The following is an 18845-nucleotide window of genomic DNA, read 5'->3' as shown; positions in this document are numbered from 1 at the left end:
TGGATGGGATGGATTGGAGGCATCGATGGCATGGTGGGATGGATGCATGGATGGACTGGAATGGATGGTATGGCATGGATGAGGATGGCATTGGATGGATGGCATGGAAATGGCTTGGATGGGAATGCATGGCAATGGGATGGCTATGAATGGATGGCATAGGTGGAATGGATGCGATGGCATGGCATGCGAGCATGGATGGAATGGTATGGATGGATGCATGGGGTGGATGGATGGATGGATGGATTATGGAATGATGACATGGATTGGCCATGGATGGCCAGGATGGCAGTGGAGGATGGATGAATGGATAGGATGGATGGATGGTATGGAGTGGATGGACCATGGATGGATGGCATGGATGGAAATGGATGGATAGAGTGGATGATGGATGGATGGCATGATGGAATGGATGATGGATGAATGGATGGAATGGCATGGGATGCATACATGCGCGCATGGCGTGATGCGATGTAGGTTGGGTGGATGGATGGTATGACATTGCAATTAATGCACGAAACGGACGCGACGACAGACTGCGCACGACGGTGCTAAACGCGACGGACGGTTACGGATGGCATAGATGAATAGCATGAATGAATAGGATGGATGAATTGGAGTACGCGTTATAGCAGAATAACACCTGCCAACAGGCTTGCTTTTTTTACCAGAATTCCAAAATTAATATATAACACGTCATGTAGTGCAATGGGGCATGTGTCGTGAATATAAAATCAAGAACATGGCATGATGAACTGGGGAAGTATGCTCTTACAGTGCGGCAAGATATTCGTTCAACGCGTACGAGTTCACGGCACATCTTACCCTACTAACCGCCGTCACCCGGCATCACGTCAATTGGGACCCTTGCATGCGACAAGCTTTGCGCGATCTTCCTACTCAAACTATGATAGTGTGTGGTGCCAACTATGCGCAGAGTAGGAATAGCTTTTATTGCGGATATACAGTTCGTGTGATATTACACTGGAGCTAGGGCGTGTGTTAAACAACTAGCCAATGCTGTGTTGGACTGACTTCGTCGACTGATGCAAACGGGAGACTGACACACACCACAACACGCGCGGGCGGCACGAGCACCGCTACGCACGCACGCCACCACGACAACACAACACACACATACACACACACACACCACACACACACCCCCCCACTACCACACTAACACACACACACAAACACAAACACACACACATACACACACACACACCACACACCACACACACAACCAAAACACCACACACACACACACCCACAAACAAAACAAACACACAAACACACAAAAACCACACACGCAAAACACACACACCACACACAACACACAACACACACACACACACCACACACACACACACAAACTCACGTACCACTCGCGCGCCACACACCACAGCGCCAGCGGCGCGCAGGCACGCACGCACACATACACACAAAACATCAAACAAACAAACAAACAAACAAACAAACACACACGCACACACTCACACAACTAAACAATCAAACAAACTAACACCGACACATACACACATGCACGCACGCACACACACGCACGCATTCACACACATTAGCACCAACAACACACACACACACACTGGTCTTGATTGATGCGCACCGAAAACGGTAAAAAAAGAAAAACAGTTTACCTCAAGTAAATTGTTGGCAGGAGGTGGCTGTTGCATTGCTTTTCCCCCGCGAGCATAGCTATTTAGCCTGCAGAGGACATTTCTTCAAAGTATAAACGAGCAGTAAAGCAGAGTTCTGGTTTGTCTGCTGAACGATTGCAAGTATATGCTGGCAGAACTGTTCTCCGTCGAGCTTGTACGTACCCCAAAAACGTCGCCGTCAAATTTCTCCACCGCCGTGTTCAATAATAAAATTCCGTTGTGAATTGCACGGCAACAATGCCCGTCGTAAAATATTAATAACCCTTACGTTTGGTTCAATTAACAGCAAGAAATTACTGCAAAGAGACCGAAGTGTGCACACACACGGCGCGCGCGACGCACGCGCACCACACAACACACACACACACACACACACACACACACACAACACAACACACACATGCACAACACACATACGCAACGCACGCACACACACACCAGCACGCACGCACGACACACACACAACACACGTACAACACACACACAGCACACACACACACGCACACGCACGGCGCAGCAACGCACGCAGCACATACACACACGCACGCGCACGCACGCACACGCAACGCACGCACACACGCACGCACGCACGCCCGCACGCACGGCCCGCACGCACGTACGCACACACGCACGCACGCACGCACACACGTACACAACACACACACACATCACACACATCACACACACACACACACACAACCCTATTATATAGATTCGTATTTTTGTTCTTCGCTGTACTCATCTCTCTTCGCTGCAGGTAAAATATTCACGAGACCGGAAGAGCTAAATGCGCCTTCTCTCAATTCGACCAGAATATGACACATTGCGTGATCAGCCATGATTTGCATTATTTTCAAGAGAAATCTATCGTTAAAAATCTTTGAACAAAAATCAAACTGGAAACGAAGTAAAATGATCAAATCAGGAAGCGAAATAGAAATCTTTCCATGACGTTATGTGATTATACTGGCCATGATTATTTAGCCACTTTATTGCTGTTATAGTTGCATTTATAATCCTTCGGGCATGTTCATAGCCTAACGCTTCAACCGCCTGATTGTTTCAATTTGCAGAGACAGCAAGTATTTATAGATTATGTTAGCTCAAAATCGCGCTATTCACGACGATAGTTTGTTACTTTTATATCCTGATTTAAAATAGTTAATACAAGTATATGCATGTGTAGGCATTCATTCAACCGACTGCAGCTTACCATGGCCATATCCTAAGCAGCTTACAATCTTGGTTATGATATGTACGTAATGAAATCATACGACACAGTTATTTATATAGCAGACCTTTATTTTCTTAGAAACTTGTAAGACATTCAAATACAGGGAATTCGAAGTGCATTCTCCATAAAGTGAAAGTAATTTACTCTCAAAAGCGACAAATAAATCACAGTTGGATCTTTTTCGGGTCAAAAGTCGCCGGACAAATAAGCGTTCTATACTGTAGAAATAAAGGTTCCATTCTTTCGTACATTTCGCATTCTTTTCGGTATTTCGATAGTTTACGGAGAAGGCAGTCTGTGTTGCGTTGTAGGGACATGGACTACTACTACACAGGGCGCAGATATTCTGCTCCACCACATGTAAATTTTACGAGCATATTTCCTGATGGCAATTAAATATATACTTAGCGATGAACTTATATCAAACAAAATTAGCAGCACTTAATTAAAACTGGGCTTGAATTCTTCTGTTTGAGAGTAAACCCTTGCCGAGGCCATAAAACATTTAACAACTGAACAATACTGATGACCATTTCAACATCAATACATCAATCAAACATTTTAAGTAAGGCTCTATAAAACATGTTCCCGAGCGCCTGTATTCAAGTAAAAAGCGCTGCCTGGCTCTCATTTTCTCTCGACGCGCTCTCTCTCCTCTTTACTGGCTGTTCGCCTAAATTCTTCTCGTTCGCTCTACTTTTCCATCCCCGCTACTCGCATGTCTTTTCCCATCTCTATCCGTCCCGTACTGCGCCCATTCCTTCTCGTCTCTACTCATGATGAGGTAGTAAGGTCTGGCTAACGTTTGATCACGAGTTGAATTCTGTCGCTCACTGTCTAACAGGTATTTTAGTGTATATCCTATTAAGACTTGGAAGGAATTTCACGAAAGTGGGTTCTTGAGTGCCTTCGTTACTACGAGATAACATGTGAAAACGAAATATGTGGATGGAGTTTCATTCTCAGTGTCCCAGCGTAAAAGACAATTTCCAATTAATGGTATATGAATCGCAATTTCGCCGTTTCTCACGTACCTGGTTGGATTGGAACCTATTCACCAAACTCACAAGAGGAATATGTCTCGAGTAATTAAAATGGTCAATCTCGCGTCCGAAGAAAGCGTTCTCCACTTCCGCATGTCACGTGTAACGTTGAATTAACAGTTCATGTTAGAAATGAAGTGAAGTAGAAATCCAAACGTTGATGTCTTGAACTGAGCATAAACTTTTAATATCTGGTCACGTCACATATCTTGCAAACAGGCAAAAGCGTGGCGCTTTTTCCCACCACAACGCAGGACCTTTCTACTTCTTAATCTCCCCCTCAATCTCTTCCTAACCTGCCTATATATTATCCCACCCAAAACCCTACCATTCTGCAGCACAATGTACACCCGTTGTCCGCAGACGGCGTCCATACCTCCATTCAACAAATGACCCTAGAAACGTCGACCTAGAACACACCGTTTACCATTTTCTTAACCTATAACACATCAATCTAGCGCGACAAGATGCGCGAACGCTCTGTCTAGCATAGACTACACTAAAACAACACCTAGTCTTAGTCTCCGCTGCTAATTCATTGCAACATCTGTAAATCATATGTTAAACCGCATCGGCGGTTTAGCAAACAGCAATTGGACACCGAGCAGTCAAAAAATATTTTGAATTTAGTATAAAAGAGGTTAAAACATAAATATATTATATCAGGGCGGCGCGCCACGGTTTTCAAGTCCTCGGGGGGCGGAATTGGAGTCAGAAAAATCGAAGCGACCATGCCGGGGATGAAGTTTATTCGGCCGAAACAGCGCCAGAGCGGAGGGAGCATAAGCGACCGAGCGGGGTGGGTGGGAGGGGAGTACTCCCCAGGAGGGAGCTTTTTAAATGATTTTTTGCACTTTGAATTTTTGTAAGCCGAGCTGTTTGGTGCACATCCGAGGTTGAAAATTTCAAATTTTTTTTAAAATGTAATAAAACGAATAACACCTTTTTCAGGTACATGTCTTTTGTAAATGTCAAACTGTTAGGTGAAGGATCATTAATTTGGCTATCAATTATTGATTACAATTGTAATTAGAAATAAAGAATATTGAAATTTAGTGAATCTTTTTTCAGGCGTTGACAGAATTTTCATTTTCTTCAACTGGTAATAGTCAAAAATAAGACACTGCTGAATGATATTTAAACACTTATATAACATCATTCGACTAAGCTTTTATCTTTATGTATCTTCATGTTGCTGACACAGTTTTGCCTATGTAAAACCCAAGGCTGCTAGGATATTACAATACAAGAATACGAGTCAATATTGATTAATTAAAAAGACTAAAACTTAAAGTGCAAACTAAACTAAAAGAAATAAAAGGAACTATATAAATATATTATACCATAAAAAGGGGCGTTACAGGAGAGGGTCAGGGGTCCGGACCCCCCCCCTCTCGGGAAGAAACGCATCTGAGGGGTTTTCTTAATTTTTTTCAAAAATTTTTGGAGGACCCCCAACCCTCCTACTCGCGTGCTGTACTGGCAGTCGTTTGGGTTACGTTAGACCCCCCCTGCTCAAATCCTGTACACGCCCTGTAAACAACGCTCATAGGGTCTAGTTGTCCCCAGTTATTGCGAACGTACCTGGGTACGTCCGGTTATGGCTGTTCCTTGGAGCACGGGCTCCTGGGCGCGCGGCTTAATTCTGTGGTGCGTTGGGTAGTGACAGTAAGAGTTACAGTGGTGGCATATGGCAGTACATCCTCGTACTGTTTATTATTTCGCTTTTCCGAGTTCGGCGTAGAAGCGCAGCGATTCAGCCGTTGTCCGACGTTTTTTGGGCAAAGCGCTTGTGACATGTCGTGGTTTTGCATTTAGTAGTAAGTGAGGACTTTCTCAATTTTGTAAATTTTAGTTAGGCAGATGAATGTGGAAAACACTCTCTTTTTTCGCTGTTCCTACTTCTCTTCTTCTTTATTCCCTTTCTTCTTTTTCTAATGAATTTTTTCTTTCGATATACAAATAATAAGTAGAATAAATATTTTCGCCCAACAAAAGTGGGGGCGCCCCCCGCCCCCCGTACGCGCAGTCGCCTTGTATTATAATATTTAATTATATATAAATATTTGCACGAGCGCGATGCAAGTGCTTCGGTATTGTGCACGAAACCGCACGATGTTTCAACAGATTCCTTTATTTCCCAATTTCTGTCGTCGCACATCTTTTGCAGCTTGGGGGGTGCAGAGATTTACTTTGGTAATAAATTATCATGTTGTCGTTGCTGTGTTGTAAGCTGCCATGTGTTGCTTACAAAGCAGTTCCTGTGCTCCAGTATAGCGTTTTTCTGCCGTGTTTTCGAGAACTGGATTGATTGAGATGTTGGTTTTGTACATGATTTTCTTTGTTTTTCATCGTCTATTATTGTTACCATAAGAACCCATTGCACTACTTATATTTCATTAAATTAGCTTTTTTTCTATTTTCGTTACCCCCCATTGCAAAAGTTTGTCAGCTCACGCTGTGCTTTATTAGCACAATTCTTCCTGACACACACGCCTCCACGACAAACATACAACCTATCTCCCCCACACACAACACACTTTATATATATTAGATTATATCTTATTATATATGAAGATCCATATATATTTATATGGTGACGCAATGTTTCGGATTAACACTTTTTTTTTCAACAGTAACGCGTTGTCGAAGCCATTCTTTACAGAGTTTTTTGTGACCTGGACAATAGTTTTTCCGGACAAGTAATTTTTTTGTCGCTACTTTTATACGGGTGACATGCGTGCCAGATAGTAATTTGCAACTTAAATAGATTAAATGCGCGTTTTTCAGAGAGTAGGGAGTTTTTTTTTTGACGAGCAGCAAGCTTACTTTTATCCATGACCAAGGTTATTGTTGCCAGCTCGTTGAGTATTGACCTGCTTTGTAGCGATACTTATTGCAGATTTAAGTTAACACAATTAATTATTATACAGTTGTCATATAAGTCCAAAGTTTGATGCAAATATTGCGGACTTTGGTAGGCATCCAGATTTAAAAATGATTTAGTACGAGCACGCAGTGGTTGCATAGTTGTCACCGGTTGAACACCAAAAGCATGCAAAATACACTACGCGCGCCGCACGCACACCGACATACACACGCCCACACCGACTATAAATTATTATATATGTATTAATTATCTAATGTATTTGTATATTGTATGTATATTGTATTATGTATATTGTATGTTGTATATGTATATGTATATGTATATGTATATGTATATGTATATGTATTATTTATATTATATGTATATTGTATATGTTATATGTATATGTTAGTGTAATATGTTAATTATATGTTATGTAGTATGTATAATTATATGTATATGTATATGTATTTATATGCTATAGCTGTATATGTTTGTATAGTATATGGAGGAGGATATTATATGTGTATATGTATATGTATATGTATATGTATAATATTTATTGATAATGTATGTATATGTAATGTATATGTATATTGTATTGTATATGTAATTTTATCTATTATGTATTATGTAGTTGTATATGTATAATGTTATATGTATATGTATATGTATACTATAAATATTATATATATCCTGATATATTATATAGTATATTATATATATCATTATTATATATGATATTTTTGGTATCATGTGCGTGTTTTTTAAACTTTGGATTTTTAACTCATCGTATTGTTTGACGAGCTTTATGTGGAACATATTTGTTAGTGGTTGTTTTAAAGTGGCTAACGGCAGGATACAATTAACACAACCCGCAGTTCGAGAGGAATGAGTGAGGAGGAGGGGAGGCAGTGGAGGATAATGGGGTGGTGGAAGCAACACTGGCGTTTTTTTAGGAGTAGTGGAAAAACGGATTACGGAATATCAGGAGTGGAGGAAGCAACAATGCAGATATGGGTTGTGAGCAACAATGCGAAGTAGAGTGAGGAAACAGATAGCGGAGTATGCGGGTTGAGCAACCCAGGGAGCCGATATAGGGGTGGTGGAAGCAACACTGGTGGATATGGAGGAGGTGGAAACAAAAATAGCGGATATGGGGGTTGGTGAAGCAACAATGGCTGGATATGGAAGTAGGTGAAACGGAATATGAGGTCAATTAGGGGGCGAGTGGGAAGCACAATTGGCATAATGAGAGGAGGTGAAAGCAACAATGGCGGATATGGAGGAGATAGAAGCAACAATGGCGGATATGGAGAAGGTGGGAACGGAAATAGCGGCTATGGAGGAAGTGGGAGCAACAATGGTGGATATGGAGGAGGTGGAAGCAACAATGGGAATTTGAGAGCCAGAAGACCCCAAAGGGCGATATGGGGGTGGCAACAATGGCGGATATGGGGAGGTGGAAGCAACAATGGCGGATATGGAGGAGGTGGAAACGGAAATAGCGGATATGGAGGAGGTGGGAGCAACAATGGTGGATATGGAGGAGGTGGAAGCAACAATGGCGATATGGAGGAGAAAAGCAAAACAATGGTGAATACGGGGGTGGGGGAAACAGCAAAGGCGGACGCCACGGTGGAAATGGCAAAAATGGGTAAGAATTCCTCTTGTAATAGCAACGTCTTTCATAATATGTTTAATCTTTCTGTCTAACGGCAAGCAAATTACACACACACACAACACACACACGCACACAAACACACACACACACACACACACACAACAACACACAACACAAATCACACACACAACAAACATACACAACACTCCTACACACACAACTGCACAACACACAACACACAAAACACACAACACACACACACACAAACACACACACACACATCATACACACACAACACACACAGACAACACAAACACACCAACATTATATAATATATTTATATATATATATATATATCTATATTAAATGGTATAAATTATTACATAATATTCTGTTCGTTTATCGCGATAATACGGTTAAAACTGTTCAAGGGTTACATCAGATTAGACGATTCAACTACTGTATTGTCTACATGCTACTGGAGACAAAACAAAGAATAAGATTTTTACCTTCGCCCTGTCGGGGGCCGCTCACCTTTTTTTGCAATACATGATATGTAGACAAGAGGGGGTATTTCGATCCTTCTGTTATTGAACAACCTATATCATCTCAAGTCAACTAAGTACGTTAAATTAGAAAATCATTTTTTTTTTTCCAATAACGCGGATTTTCTATGCACAATTTTATCCGGTTATATATGTTGCATGTCTATAATGAATTTGGTCGATGATAAATTTGTATATTTAAGCGGGAATGCTTATAATTATCGGTGTGATGGTTTGTGTGTGTGTGTGTGTGTGTGTGTGTGTGTGTGTGTGTGTGTGTGTGTGTGTGTGTGTGTGTGTGTGTGTGTGTGGTGGGGGGGTGTGTGTGTGTGTGTGTGTGTATGTAGTTCCAATATGGGGAGACCCTTGTGCTGCCAATGCGGACTGCGAGCGACCTGCGCCATACGATGATGGGGTTACTGGCGTCTGCGATCATACTAAGCACGCCTGCGTCATAGGTACGTCATAGTCCATAACATAAATGGCAAATAATGCTCTATAATACTGATTATGAAATGAATTATGAAATGAAACTGTCTTTAGTCTAAGAACGCCTGCGTCATACGTATACGTCACAGTTTATGCGATAAATTGTATTTTGAGCGGGTGCAGAGATAATTATAATAAATAGATTTAAAATAAATAGCGAGTGCAGACTATACATTCTAGAAAGTGCTAACCTGTTCGATTCCTATACGAACTCAAGCAATCGCTCCCCACCGGAATCGGAAATAGAACAAATTGGTGGTGTAGATCTTGCCAGATTGGATTATTCCATGCATAAAAACGTTGTTTTTTCCATATTTTATTAAAATTATTTGTAATGTATTAGCTTCATATCAAAATTCTAATTATTATAAAGGTTTGTTATCTTATTATTTCGATCGCATTCTGCTTTACATATTTAGCTGATATTTCTTTTCTATAACCAGAAATATTGACCATATGCGACCTATTTATTCGTGTTGTTGTCGTCTAGAGAGCGCTCTGGGCAGTTTCTGTCTGGCACATGCCGAGTGCATGCAAGGGAACGTCCACACTCTTATTGACGTGACGCTGAATGTCGGAGAGATGCAGGTTATAGACAGAGGATACCCGCGTAGCTGCGATTTTTACACGCACACATGCATATGCAACCCCATGGATCCGATGGGATGTAACACCAACGTTCCCGTTACAATTACGTGTGAAATGACACCCTAATAAATAGGCGGTACACTCACACAAACTTTGCAAATATTCTCTCCGTATTATGCTACTAAATATTTATCTGGTTAAAGGTGAATCTGGTGAATGTTCTCACCAACTGGTGAATGAACATGACAATACTGCAATCTTCCTTTTAAGCTAAGCCATATGTTAATGATTGCTAGACATCTCACATTGAAAATCACGCGTGATATCTCTTTGAATTTTATCTTAATATTTAGCCAAAGAATCATGAAAATTACGTCGGAGTTTTGTCAATGTAGTGCATGTATGCAGTGTATGGTTCATAATTTTAACATTTAACTATATGGCGTATAGAAATAACGTCCACCATCTTTTACCGTTTACTAACAGAGAATAGGTTTTTTGTTTAGACATCAGGGTACCGTCTTTTAGCAGCTAAGCGTGACAAGCGTGCTGCTGTTGTTACTCAAATGTTTATTTAGAATATGTGCTATTTTAATTGTTGTTTTCTTCATAAAATCGACTGTGACGCTACTGAATGATAAACAATAATGTTAAACATCTAGCCTGGTAGCGGTGTCTTTAAGACAGGAAATCTACTCGTGTTAGATGAAACAAGAATCATTACATCGAGCCGATGGAAGGATTACAGCAATGCAACCACTCGTTGTAACGTGAATTAGCAACCTTTATAAACGAGGGCACGTGCTTGACATCGACATATAATCCCGAGTCAATTAGAAACGGGTGAAAACGATTGGGACAACGCTTCTTATTAGCTAACGTAACCCGTGCCGAAAGCAGTCTATGTAAATAATCTGTCTGGTTTTTGTTCAGTTTCTTTCCTATAATTATAGCCCCGACAGATTTCATATTAAATGATGTGGTTCGCAGTCGTATAAATGTTGGTGTTATTGATTTCTCATTTTTCTTATGATATTCCGACAGAAAATATTTTAAGGAGCGTTAACGTATTGCTAAATAGATATTGCACAACAGATTCTATTACATATAACCATATCTTTACATTGATGTTGTTTTTATTTCCACTTACAGATACTAATTGTGAGATTATTGTTATTATGATATTTGCTTGTTGCATCTTGGTTATTTTTCTTGTGAATTGTACCTCGCAAATAAATGTTGTTGGTATTTCCATTATTTTGCGTCTCATAATTTTATTTCCACCTTCGCGAGAGCTCGATTACATAGCCAAATACAGACTATTGCTCGCAGTAACAGCTTAAAACGGTAATTGTAAATTTTGATTTTAAACTGGCTCAATTGAAATATAGGCACGCAAAAAACATTTGTTTGCTTCTTCTTCGAAGTCTGGTTTATGGTTTGACTCAATATAATTATAAATTGTAATTATAAAACAATGTCATTAGAACTATAAACAAGTGAAATAATAACGCACCAGCTGACGGGACGCTAAAAAATCTATTCGTATAGATTTAGGAGAATATTTTAGTCGGAATGGGCTTCGCGGTTGTAATAATTTACGGGAAAACTTTATTGAAGCACTCCTAGCATGCGGTAAAGAAGGAGGGGCGGAGAAATGGAATGCGTTCCTAGAAGAGTGTTAATTAGAAGAGTAAGAGTACGAGAATAAGGGGGACACGAGAAAGGACAAGAGCGAAAGATAGAGTGAAAGAGAGTACGAGAAGGAGAACGAGAGATAGATTGAGAAAGAGAGAAGGAGAGCGAGGGCAAAAAAGAGAGAGAGAAAGAAAAGGAGAAAAAGTAGAGAGAGAGAGAGAGAGTGCGCGAGAAAGAGAGAGAGAAAGAGAGAAAGAAAGAGAGAGAAAAAAGGAGAGAGGGAGAGAGAGGGAGAGAAGGAAAGGGAGAGAGAGAGAGATGTGGAGAGAAATGGAGAGACAGAGAGGAAGGGAGAGAGGGAGAGAGAGAGAGAGAGCGCGGGGAGAGGGAGAGGGAGAGAGCGAGAGAGAGATAAGGGGGGAGTAGGAGAAGGAGAGAGTGCGAGAGAGATGTAGCTGGATTTTAGGTGCGCATGTGTGCGAACTTGTTGCATTAATATCGCGGAAGATCACTGAACTACTCTACTAGCTATTGCTATACACTCTACTATAGCTACAACTACAGCTACTCATGTTACATCTAGTTTCATTCTACTTGCTGATATCCGCGGCCGCGGTAGTCGTTAACGTAACACATAGCACGACTTCAACAAATACCTCAATGTCATTTGACTGACCGAACAAGACAAGCTAGGTAGGGTTAGCTGTCATCTGTTCGCGTGATGCCAGCACCATACGAATGTCGTCGTACAATCGATAGCGGTTGTGTCGTACTAGGGTGAATGATTGTTCCACAATAATTATTGCGAATTGCAGATGGCCGATTATTCATATGATAACTTGTCCGTGTAGCAATAATTGTTTCACGCGTGTCACAAACAGCGATGTACGTTGGTCAACAATATTTGCGATACGTGCGATAGTGCCTGTAGATATCGTAACATCGAACATCGTAACGGCTCAGAGGACTCATCCTGCTACTCCGCAGACATGGGAAAGTTACTCATCGTTGTTCTTCTCGTGGGTTCGACCTGCTATGTATGTCTGACACACGTTAGATACGATTTAGTCACTGTCAAATAGCGTTTGCGGCACTGATTACTTATCTAGCTTTTAAGTTATGTCACTAGGACCGGGGATTGGCAAGTTGTTGTTGTATAGATATATCAATGGTGACGCGTTTATATCAGACACGCTTACTTCGCAGATTTCGTGTTTGCAAGCAGCGTGGATTTATCTAAGTAGTATACCTAGCTCATTATGCAGAGTATGTATGTAATTTTATGTATTTTTCTATCAACAGCTTGGTAGTGGGTCATGGACTCATGGTACGGAAACAACAAAGGGGGAAGTCATGGAAATAACGGAGGAAGATATGGAAACAACGGAGGAGGAGGACGATACAGAAACGACGGAGGAGGAGGATACAAAAACAAAGGAGAAGGAGGATACGGAAACAACGGAGAAGGAAGAGCAGGTTATGGAAACAAAGAAGGAGAAGGAGAATATGGAAACAGCGAAGGAGGAGGAGGAGGATATGGAAACAACGGAGGAGAAGGAGGCTGCGGAAACAACAGAGGAGGAGACGGAAACAACAGAGGGGGACACGGAAGCAGTTACACACACACACACACACACACACACACACACACACACACACACACACACCTATTATAATAGATTCGTATGTTTTGTTCTTCGCTGTACTCATCCTCTCTCGCTGCAGGTAAAATATTCACGAGACCCGGAAGAGCTAAATGCGCCATTCTCTCAATTCGACCAGAATATGACATTGCGTGATCAGCCATGATTTGGCATTATTTTCAAGAGAAATCTATCGTTAACAAATCTTTGAAAACAAATCAAACTTGGAAACGAAGTCAAATGATCAAATCAGGAAGCGAAATAGAAAATCTTTCATGACGTTATGTGATTATACTGGCCATATTATTAGCCACTTTATTGCTGTTATAGTGCATTTATAATCCTTGGCATGTTCATAGCCTAACGCTTCAACCGCCTGATTGTTTTCAATTTGAGAGACCAGCAAGTATCTTATAGATTATGTTAGCTCAAATCGCCTATTGCACGATTAGTGTTACTGTTATATCCTGATTAAATACGTTAATACAGCTATCTGCATGTGTAGGCATTCATTCAACCGACTGCAGCGTACCATGGCCATATCCTAAGCAGCTTACAATCTTTGGTTATGATGCATGTACGTAATGAAATCATTACGAGTTAATTTTATATAGCAGACCTTTATTTCTTAGAAACTTGTAAGACATTTCAAATACAGGGAAATTCGAAGTGCATTTCTCCATAAAGTGAAAGTAATTTACTCTCAAAAGCGACAAATAAATCACAGTTGGATCTCTTTTCGGGTCAAAAAGGTCGCCGGACAAATAAGCGTTCTATACTGTAGAATATAGGGTTCCATTCTTCGTACATTTCGCATTCTTTTCGGTATTTCGATAGTTTTACGGAGAAGCAGTCTGTGTTGGCGTGTAGGGACATGGACTACTACTACAGGGCGCAGATATTCTGCTCCACCACATGTAAATTTTACGAGCATATTTCCTGATGCAATTAAGATATATACTTAGCGATGAACTTATATCAAACAAAATTAGCAGCACTTAATTAAACTGGGCTATGAATGTCTTCGTTGAGAGTAACTGCCCGAGGGCCATAATAAGCATTTAACAATGACAACATGATGACCATCTTCAACATCAATCACAATCAAAACATGTTAAGTAAGCTCTATAAAACATGTCCGAGCGCTGTCATTCAAGTAAAGGGCCTGCTCTCTTTTTCTCTCGCGCGCTCTCTCTCCCTCTTTCACTGTCTGTTCCCTTTCTTCATCTCCCTCTCTTTTCCTCCCCCGCTCTCGCATTCTTTCCCCTCTCTATCCGTCCCTATCCCCCTTCCTTCTCGTCTCTCTCAATGATGAGTAAAGGTCTGGCTACGTTTGATCACGAGTTGAATTCTGTCGCTCACTGTCTAACAGGTATTTAGGTATATGCTCATATAGACTTGGAAGGATGCACGAAGTGGGTTCTTGTGCCTTCGTCTACGAGAGTAACATGTGAAACGAAAGTGGATGGAGTTCATTCTCAGTTTCCCAGGTAAAAGACAATTTTCCCAATTAATGGTTAATTGAATCGCAATTTCGCCTTTCTCACGTCCTGGTTGGTTGAACTCTATTCCCAAATCACAAGGAATTATTCTCGAGTAATTAAAATGGTCCAATCTCGCGTCCGAAGAAAGCTGTTCTCCAACTTCGCATGTCACCGTGTAACGTTGAATTAAGAGTTCATGTAGAAATGATGAAGTAGAAATCCAAACTTGTGTCTTGAACTGCATAAACTTTAATATCTGCTCACGTCACATATCCTTGCACACAGGGACAAAGCGTGCGCTTTTTCCCGACCACAACCAGACTTTCCACTTCTACATCTCTCCCCTCAATCTCTCCTAACCTCCTATATATTACCCCCAAAACCCCTACATTCTGAGCGCACATGTACCCGTTGTCCCAGACCGCGTCCTACCTCCATTTCACAATGACCCTAGAAACGTCCGACCTAAAACACGTTTACCATTCTTCCTATAACATCAATCTAGCCGCACAAGATGCGCGACGCTCTGTCTACATAGACTACCACTAAAACAACCCCTAGTCTAGCTCCGCTGACTAATTCATGCAACATCTGTAAATCATATGTTACAACCGCATCGGCGTTTACAAGCAATTGGACACCAGCAGTCAAAAATATTTTGATTTAGTATAAAAGAGTTACCATAATATATATATATTGGCACAGGGCGATGGCAGTGCTTCTGATTGCCACGAAAACCCGCATGTTTGCCAACAGATTCCTTATCAATTCTGTCAGTCTCACATCTTTTGCCAGCTGGGGGGCAGAATTACTGGTAAAAATTCTGTGGTTGACTGTGTTGTAAGCTGCGGAGTGGTTAACAAAGGCAGCTCCTGGTCCAGTAATCAGCCCTTTCTCGTACCCGTGTTCGATGAACTGTGTATGATTGAGGAGTTGGCTAGTACAGGATTTTCTTGGTTTCCTGGTCTATATGTTATCCCATAAGAACCCATTGCACTACTACTATATTCATTAAATAGCTTTTCGTATTTTCGTTTACCCCATCAAAAGTTTTCCAGCTCACGATGTTCTTATAGCACAATCTCCTCGTGCTATGAAATAAAAACATATTGCCAGCTGTAATCAATGTTGACCGCTGAACAGTGCTACCATCTATCATTAACCCTTTCTCACCACCAATGGCCACGACGATGTGCAGTAAAGGAACGCTTGAAGCAGTGAACAAAGTCATATTATATCAGACCTTAACTGTAAGGCAAAGCTCTTAAAAACAACCAAAAATCCTGCCAATTTACATAATTATCGTGCCAATCCTTAAAATACTATTCATCACATGATACGCCAGATGTCACCGTTTTTCGTTTTGGGTTTGTTGAACGAGGCTATATTTTGTCTGAATGCTGTAGATTGTATTCATATATTTAGATCTACGGGGAAGACAATTATGGACTAGGGTTATTGGATGTTTAAGGTAACGTCCGTGTTTATGTTAATTTTGTTTAACTTAATAAATCGTAGACCAAGGCTATTTTGTGGAATTTTTCCCTGGAATGTAAGTCTGCCCGGTATTATGTACCGCTGATTTTACATATAACAAAACAATTTGTCAACATTAAGTCTCGAAAATCAATGCTACTTCCACGTGCATAGTTCCAGTATGTGAAGGTCTTAGTACTAGTGTCTCGTGTACCGCATGCCGATGGTCCTTGTATGAATCCATACCGACGTGACCAGTAAAGTCAAACGTTTCTATTTAAAATGTGAATAATGAAATGCTTTAATTCGTTAAATTCTTTAAGCATTTTTGACACGCCCTAATCTGCCTATAACATCCGCGCGCGTGTTTTTGCAGTTCCAGTGTGGGGAGCCGATTGCGAAAATGACGCTAACTGGACGCGTGATTTTTTTTTCTAGGATAATCAAGAACATAGGGCTCTAGTGAGCTCTGCCATTGGTTGAGCTTGTTTCGTCGCTCAATGACGTCACAGTGTCGTCATATTCATAGCACATCCATAATTTAAATATTCCAATAATCCTGAATAGGCGAACGCGTAGAGCAAGGACGTCACGGCTGAAAGGTCGTTGGATCGAATCTCATCTGTTTCTTAATTATTTTTCTTGTTTTCTGTATTTTTCTATCTTTATCTATATAACTATTTTTTTCAAATTAACGCAAGTATTTACATGATTTATTTACAACAATTTAATAACAACAATTAATTTTTACAACAATTAAAAAAATTTAATTTAATCACGCCGACTGGACGCGACCAGCACGATACAATGTTGGTACCACCAGCCTCTGTGATCCTGTTAAGAAACCCTGTATTATAGGTGCGTCACAGACCATAATATAACTTGCGAATGATTACTTGTTAAGAATAAATGTAATTTTATGATAAATTCGTATAATCAATCTGTTAGCAACGGTTATCGACAATTTTTGCTAGCAAAAGGGTATTTAATCATAAATATTAATGGATATATATGAATATATACATTCAATAAAATCCGTGATAGTCATCTATATTATATAAATACATTTCTATTGTTATTATTATTATTGAGGAAATAGCGGAGGCTATGGATGAATTGACGGAGGATATTGAGGAAATAGCGGAGGCTATGGATGAATTGACGGAGGATATTGAGGAAAAAAACGGATGTTATGGAGTAATTGACGTAGGATATTTAGGAAATAGCAGAGGTCATGGAGGAAATAACGGAGGGTATGGAGGAAATAGCGGAGGGCATGGAAAAATTGGCAGGAGGATATGGAGAAAATAGCGGAGGGTATGGCGGAAATAGCAGAGGGTATGGAGGAAATAGCGGAGGGTATGGAGAAAATAGCGGAGGATATGGAGGAATTGGCGGAGAATATGAAGAAATAGCGGAGGATATGGAAAAATTGGCGGAGGATATGGAGAAAATAGCGGAGGGTATGGAGGAAATAGCAGAGGATATGGAAGAAATAACGGAGGGTATGGAGGAATTGACGGAGGATATTGAAGAAATAGCGAAGGTTATGGAGGAAATAGCGGAGGATATTGAGGAAATAGCGGAGGCTATGGATAAATTGACGGAGGATATTGAGGAAATAGCGGAGGCTATATGTATAAATTGACGGAGGATATTGAGGAAATAGCGGAGGATATGGATGAATTGACGGAGGATATTGAGGAAAAAAGCGGATGTTATGGAGTAATTGACGTAGGATATTTAGGAAATAGCGGAGGTTATGGAGGAAATAACGGAGGGTATGGAGGAAATAGCGGAGGGTATGGAGGAATTGACGGAGGATATTGAGGAAATAGCGGAGGATATGGAAGAAATAGCGGAGGGTATGAAGGAAATAGCAGAGGGTATGGAGGAAATAGAGGAGGGTATGAAAAAATTGGCGGAGGATATTGAGGAAATAGCGGATGTTAGGGAGGAAATAGCGGAGGGTATGGAGGAAATAGCGGAGGTTATGGAGAAATTGACGGAGGATATGGAGAAAATAGCGGAGGTTATGGAGAAATTGACGGAGGATATGGAGAAAATAGCGGAGGGTTTGGAGGAAATAGCAGAGGGTATGGAGGAAATAGCGGAGGGTATGGAGAAAATTGACAGAGGTTATGGAGGAAATAGCGGAGGGTATGGAGGAAATAGCGGAGGATAGGGAGGAAATAGCGGAGGCTATGCAGGAAATAGCGGAGGGCATGAAAAAATTGACAGAGGATATGGAGAAAATAGCGGAGAGCATGGAAAAATTGACAGAGGATATGGAGAAAATAGCGGAGGGTTTGGAGGAAATAGAAGAGGGTATGGAGGAAATAGCGGAGGGTATGGAGGAAATAGCGGAGGATATGGAGGAATTGACGAAGGATATTGAGAAAATAGCGGAGGGTATGGAGGAATTGACGGAGAATATTGAGGAAATAGCGGAGGGTATGGAGGAATTGACGGAGAATATTGAGGAAATAGCGGAGGGTATGGAGGAATTGACGGAGGATATTTAGAAAATAGC

General features: G+C 40.9%; 2 protein-coding genes across 2 annotated transcripts; both read left to right on the top strand.

Annotated features, from left to right (window-relative positions):
• The first annotated feature begins 8076 nt into the window (after nucleotides 1-8076).
• Nucleotides 8077-10307, top strand: LOC106812210 (glycine, alanine and asparagine-rich protein-like). The gene is made up of 3 exons (XM_014816033.1): nucleotides 8077-8482; nucleotides 9974-10071; nucleotides 10275-10307. The coding sequence occupies exons 1-3, from the start codon at nucleotides 8077-8079 to the stop codon at nucleotides 10305-10307; spliced, it is 537 nt and encodes a 178-aa protein (XP_014671519.1).
• A 7767-nt stretch (nucleotides 10308-18074) lies between these two features.
• Nucleotides 18075-18837, top strand: LOC106812208 (methyl-accepting chemotaxis protein 4-like). Its single transcript, XM_014816032.1, has 2 exons — nucleotides 18075-18429; nucleotides 18554-18837. The coding sequence occupies exons 1-2, from the start codon at nucleotides 18075-18077 to the stop codon at nucleotides 18835-18837; spliced, it is 639 nt and encodes a 212-aa protein (XP_014671518.1).
• Nucleotides 18838-18845: the final 8 nt, after the last annotated feature.

Source organism: Priapulus caudatus, unplaced genomic scaffold (assembly GCF_000485595.1).
Source record: "Priapulus caudatus unplaced genomic scaffold, Priapulus_caudatus-5.0.1 Scaffold620, whole genome shotgun sequence".
NCBI classification, from domain to species: domain Eukaryota; kingdom Metazoa; phylum Priapulida; class Priapulimorpha; order Priapulimorphida; family Priapulidae; genus Priapulus; species Priapulus caudatus.
This window is presented reverse-complemented; position numbering and strand designations above follow the sequence as displayed.

Coding starts and splice junctions, on each gene's coding strand:
- LOC106812210 (XM_014816033.1), top strand. CDS start 8,077: ATGAGAGGAGGTGAAAGCAACAATGGCGGATATGGAGGAGATAGAAGC. Junction 8,483..9,973: donor GGTGGAAATGGCAAAAATGG/GTAAGAATTCCT, acceptor GTTGTCGTCTAG/AGAGCGCTCTGGGCAGTTTC. Junction 10,072..10,274: donor TGAATGTCGGAGAGATGCAG/GTTATAGACAGA, acceptor ATCTGGTTAAAG/GTGAATCTGGTGAATGTTCT.
- LOC106812208 (XM_014816032.1), top strand. CDS start 18,075: ATGGAGGAAATAACGGAGGGTATGGAGGAAATAGCGGAGGGTATGGAG. Junction 18,430..18,553: donor TATGGAGGAAATAGCGGAGG/GTATGGAGAAAA, acceptor AAAAATTGACAG/AGGATATGGAGAAAATAGCG.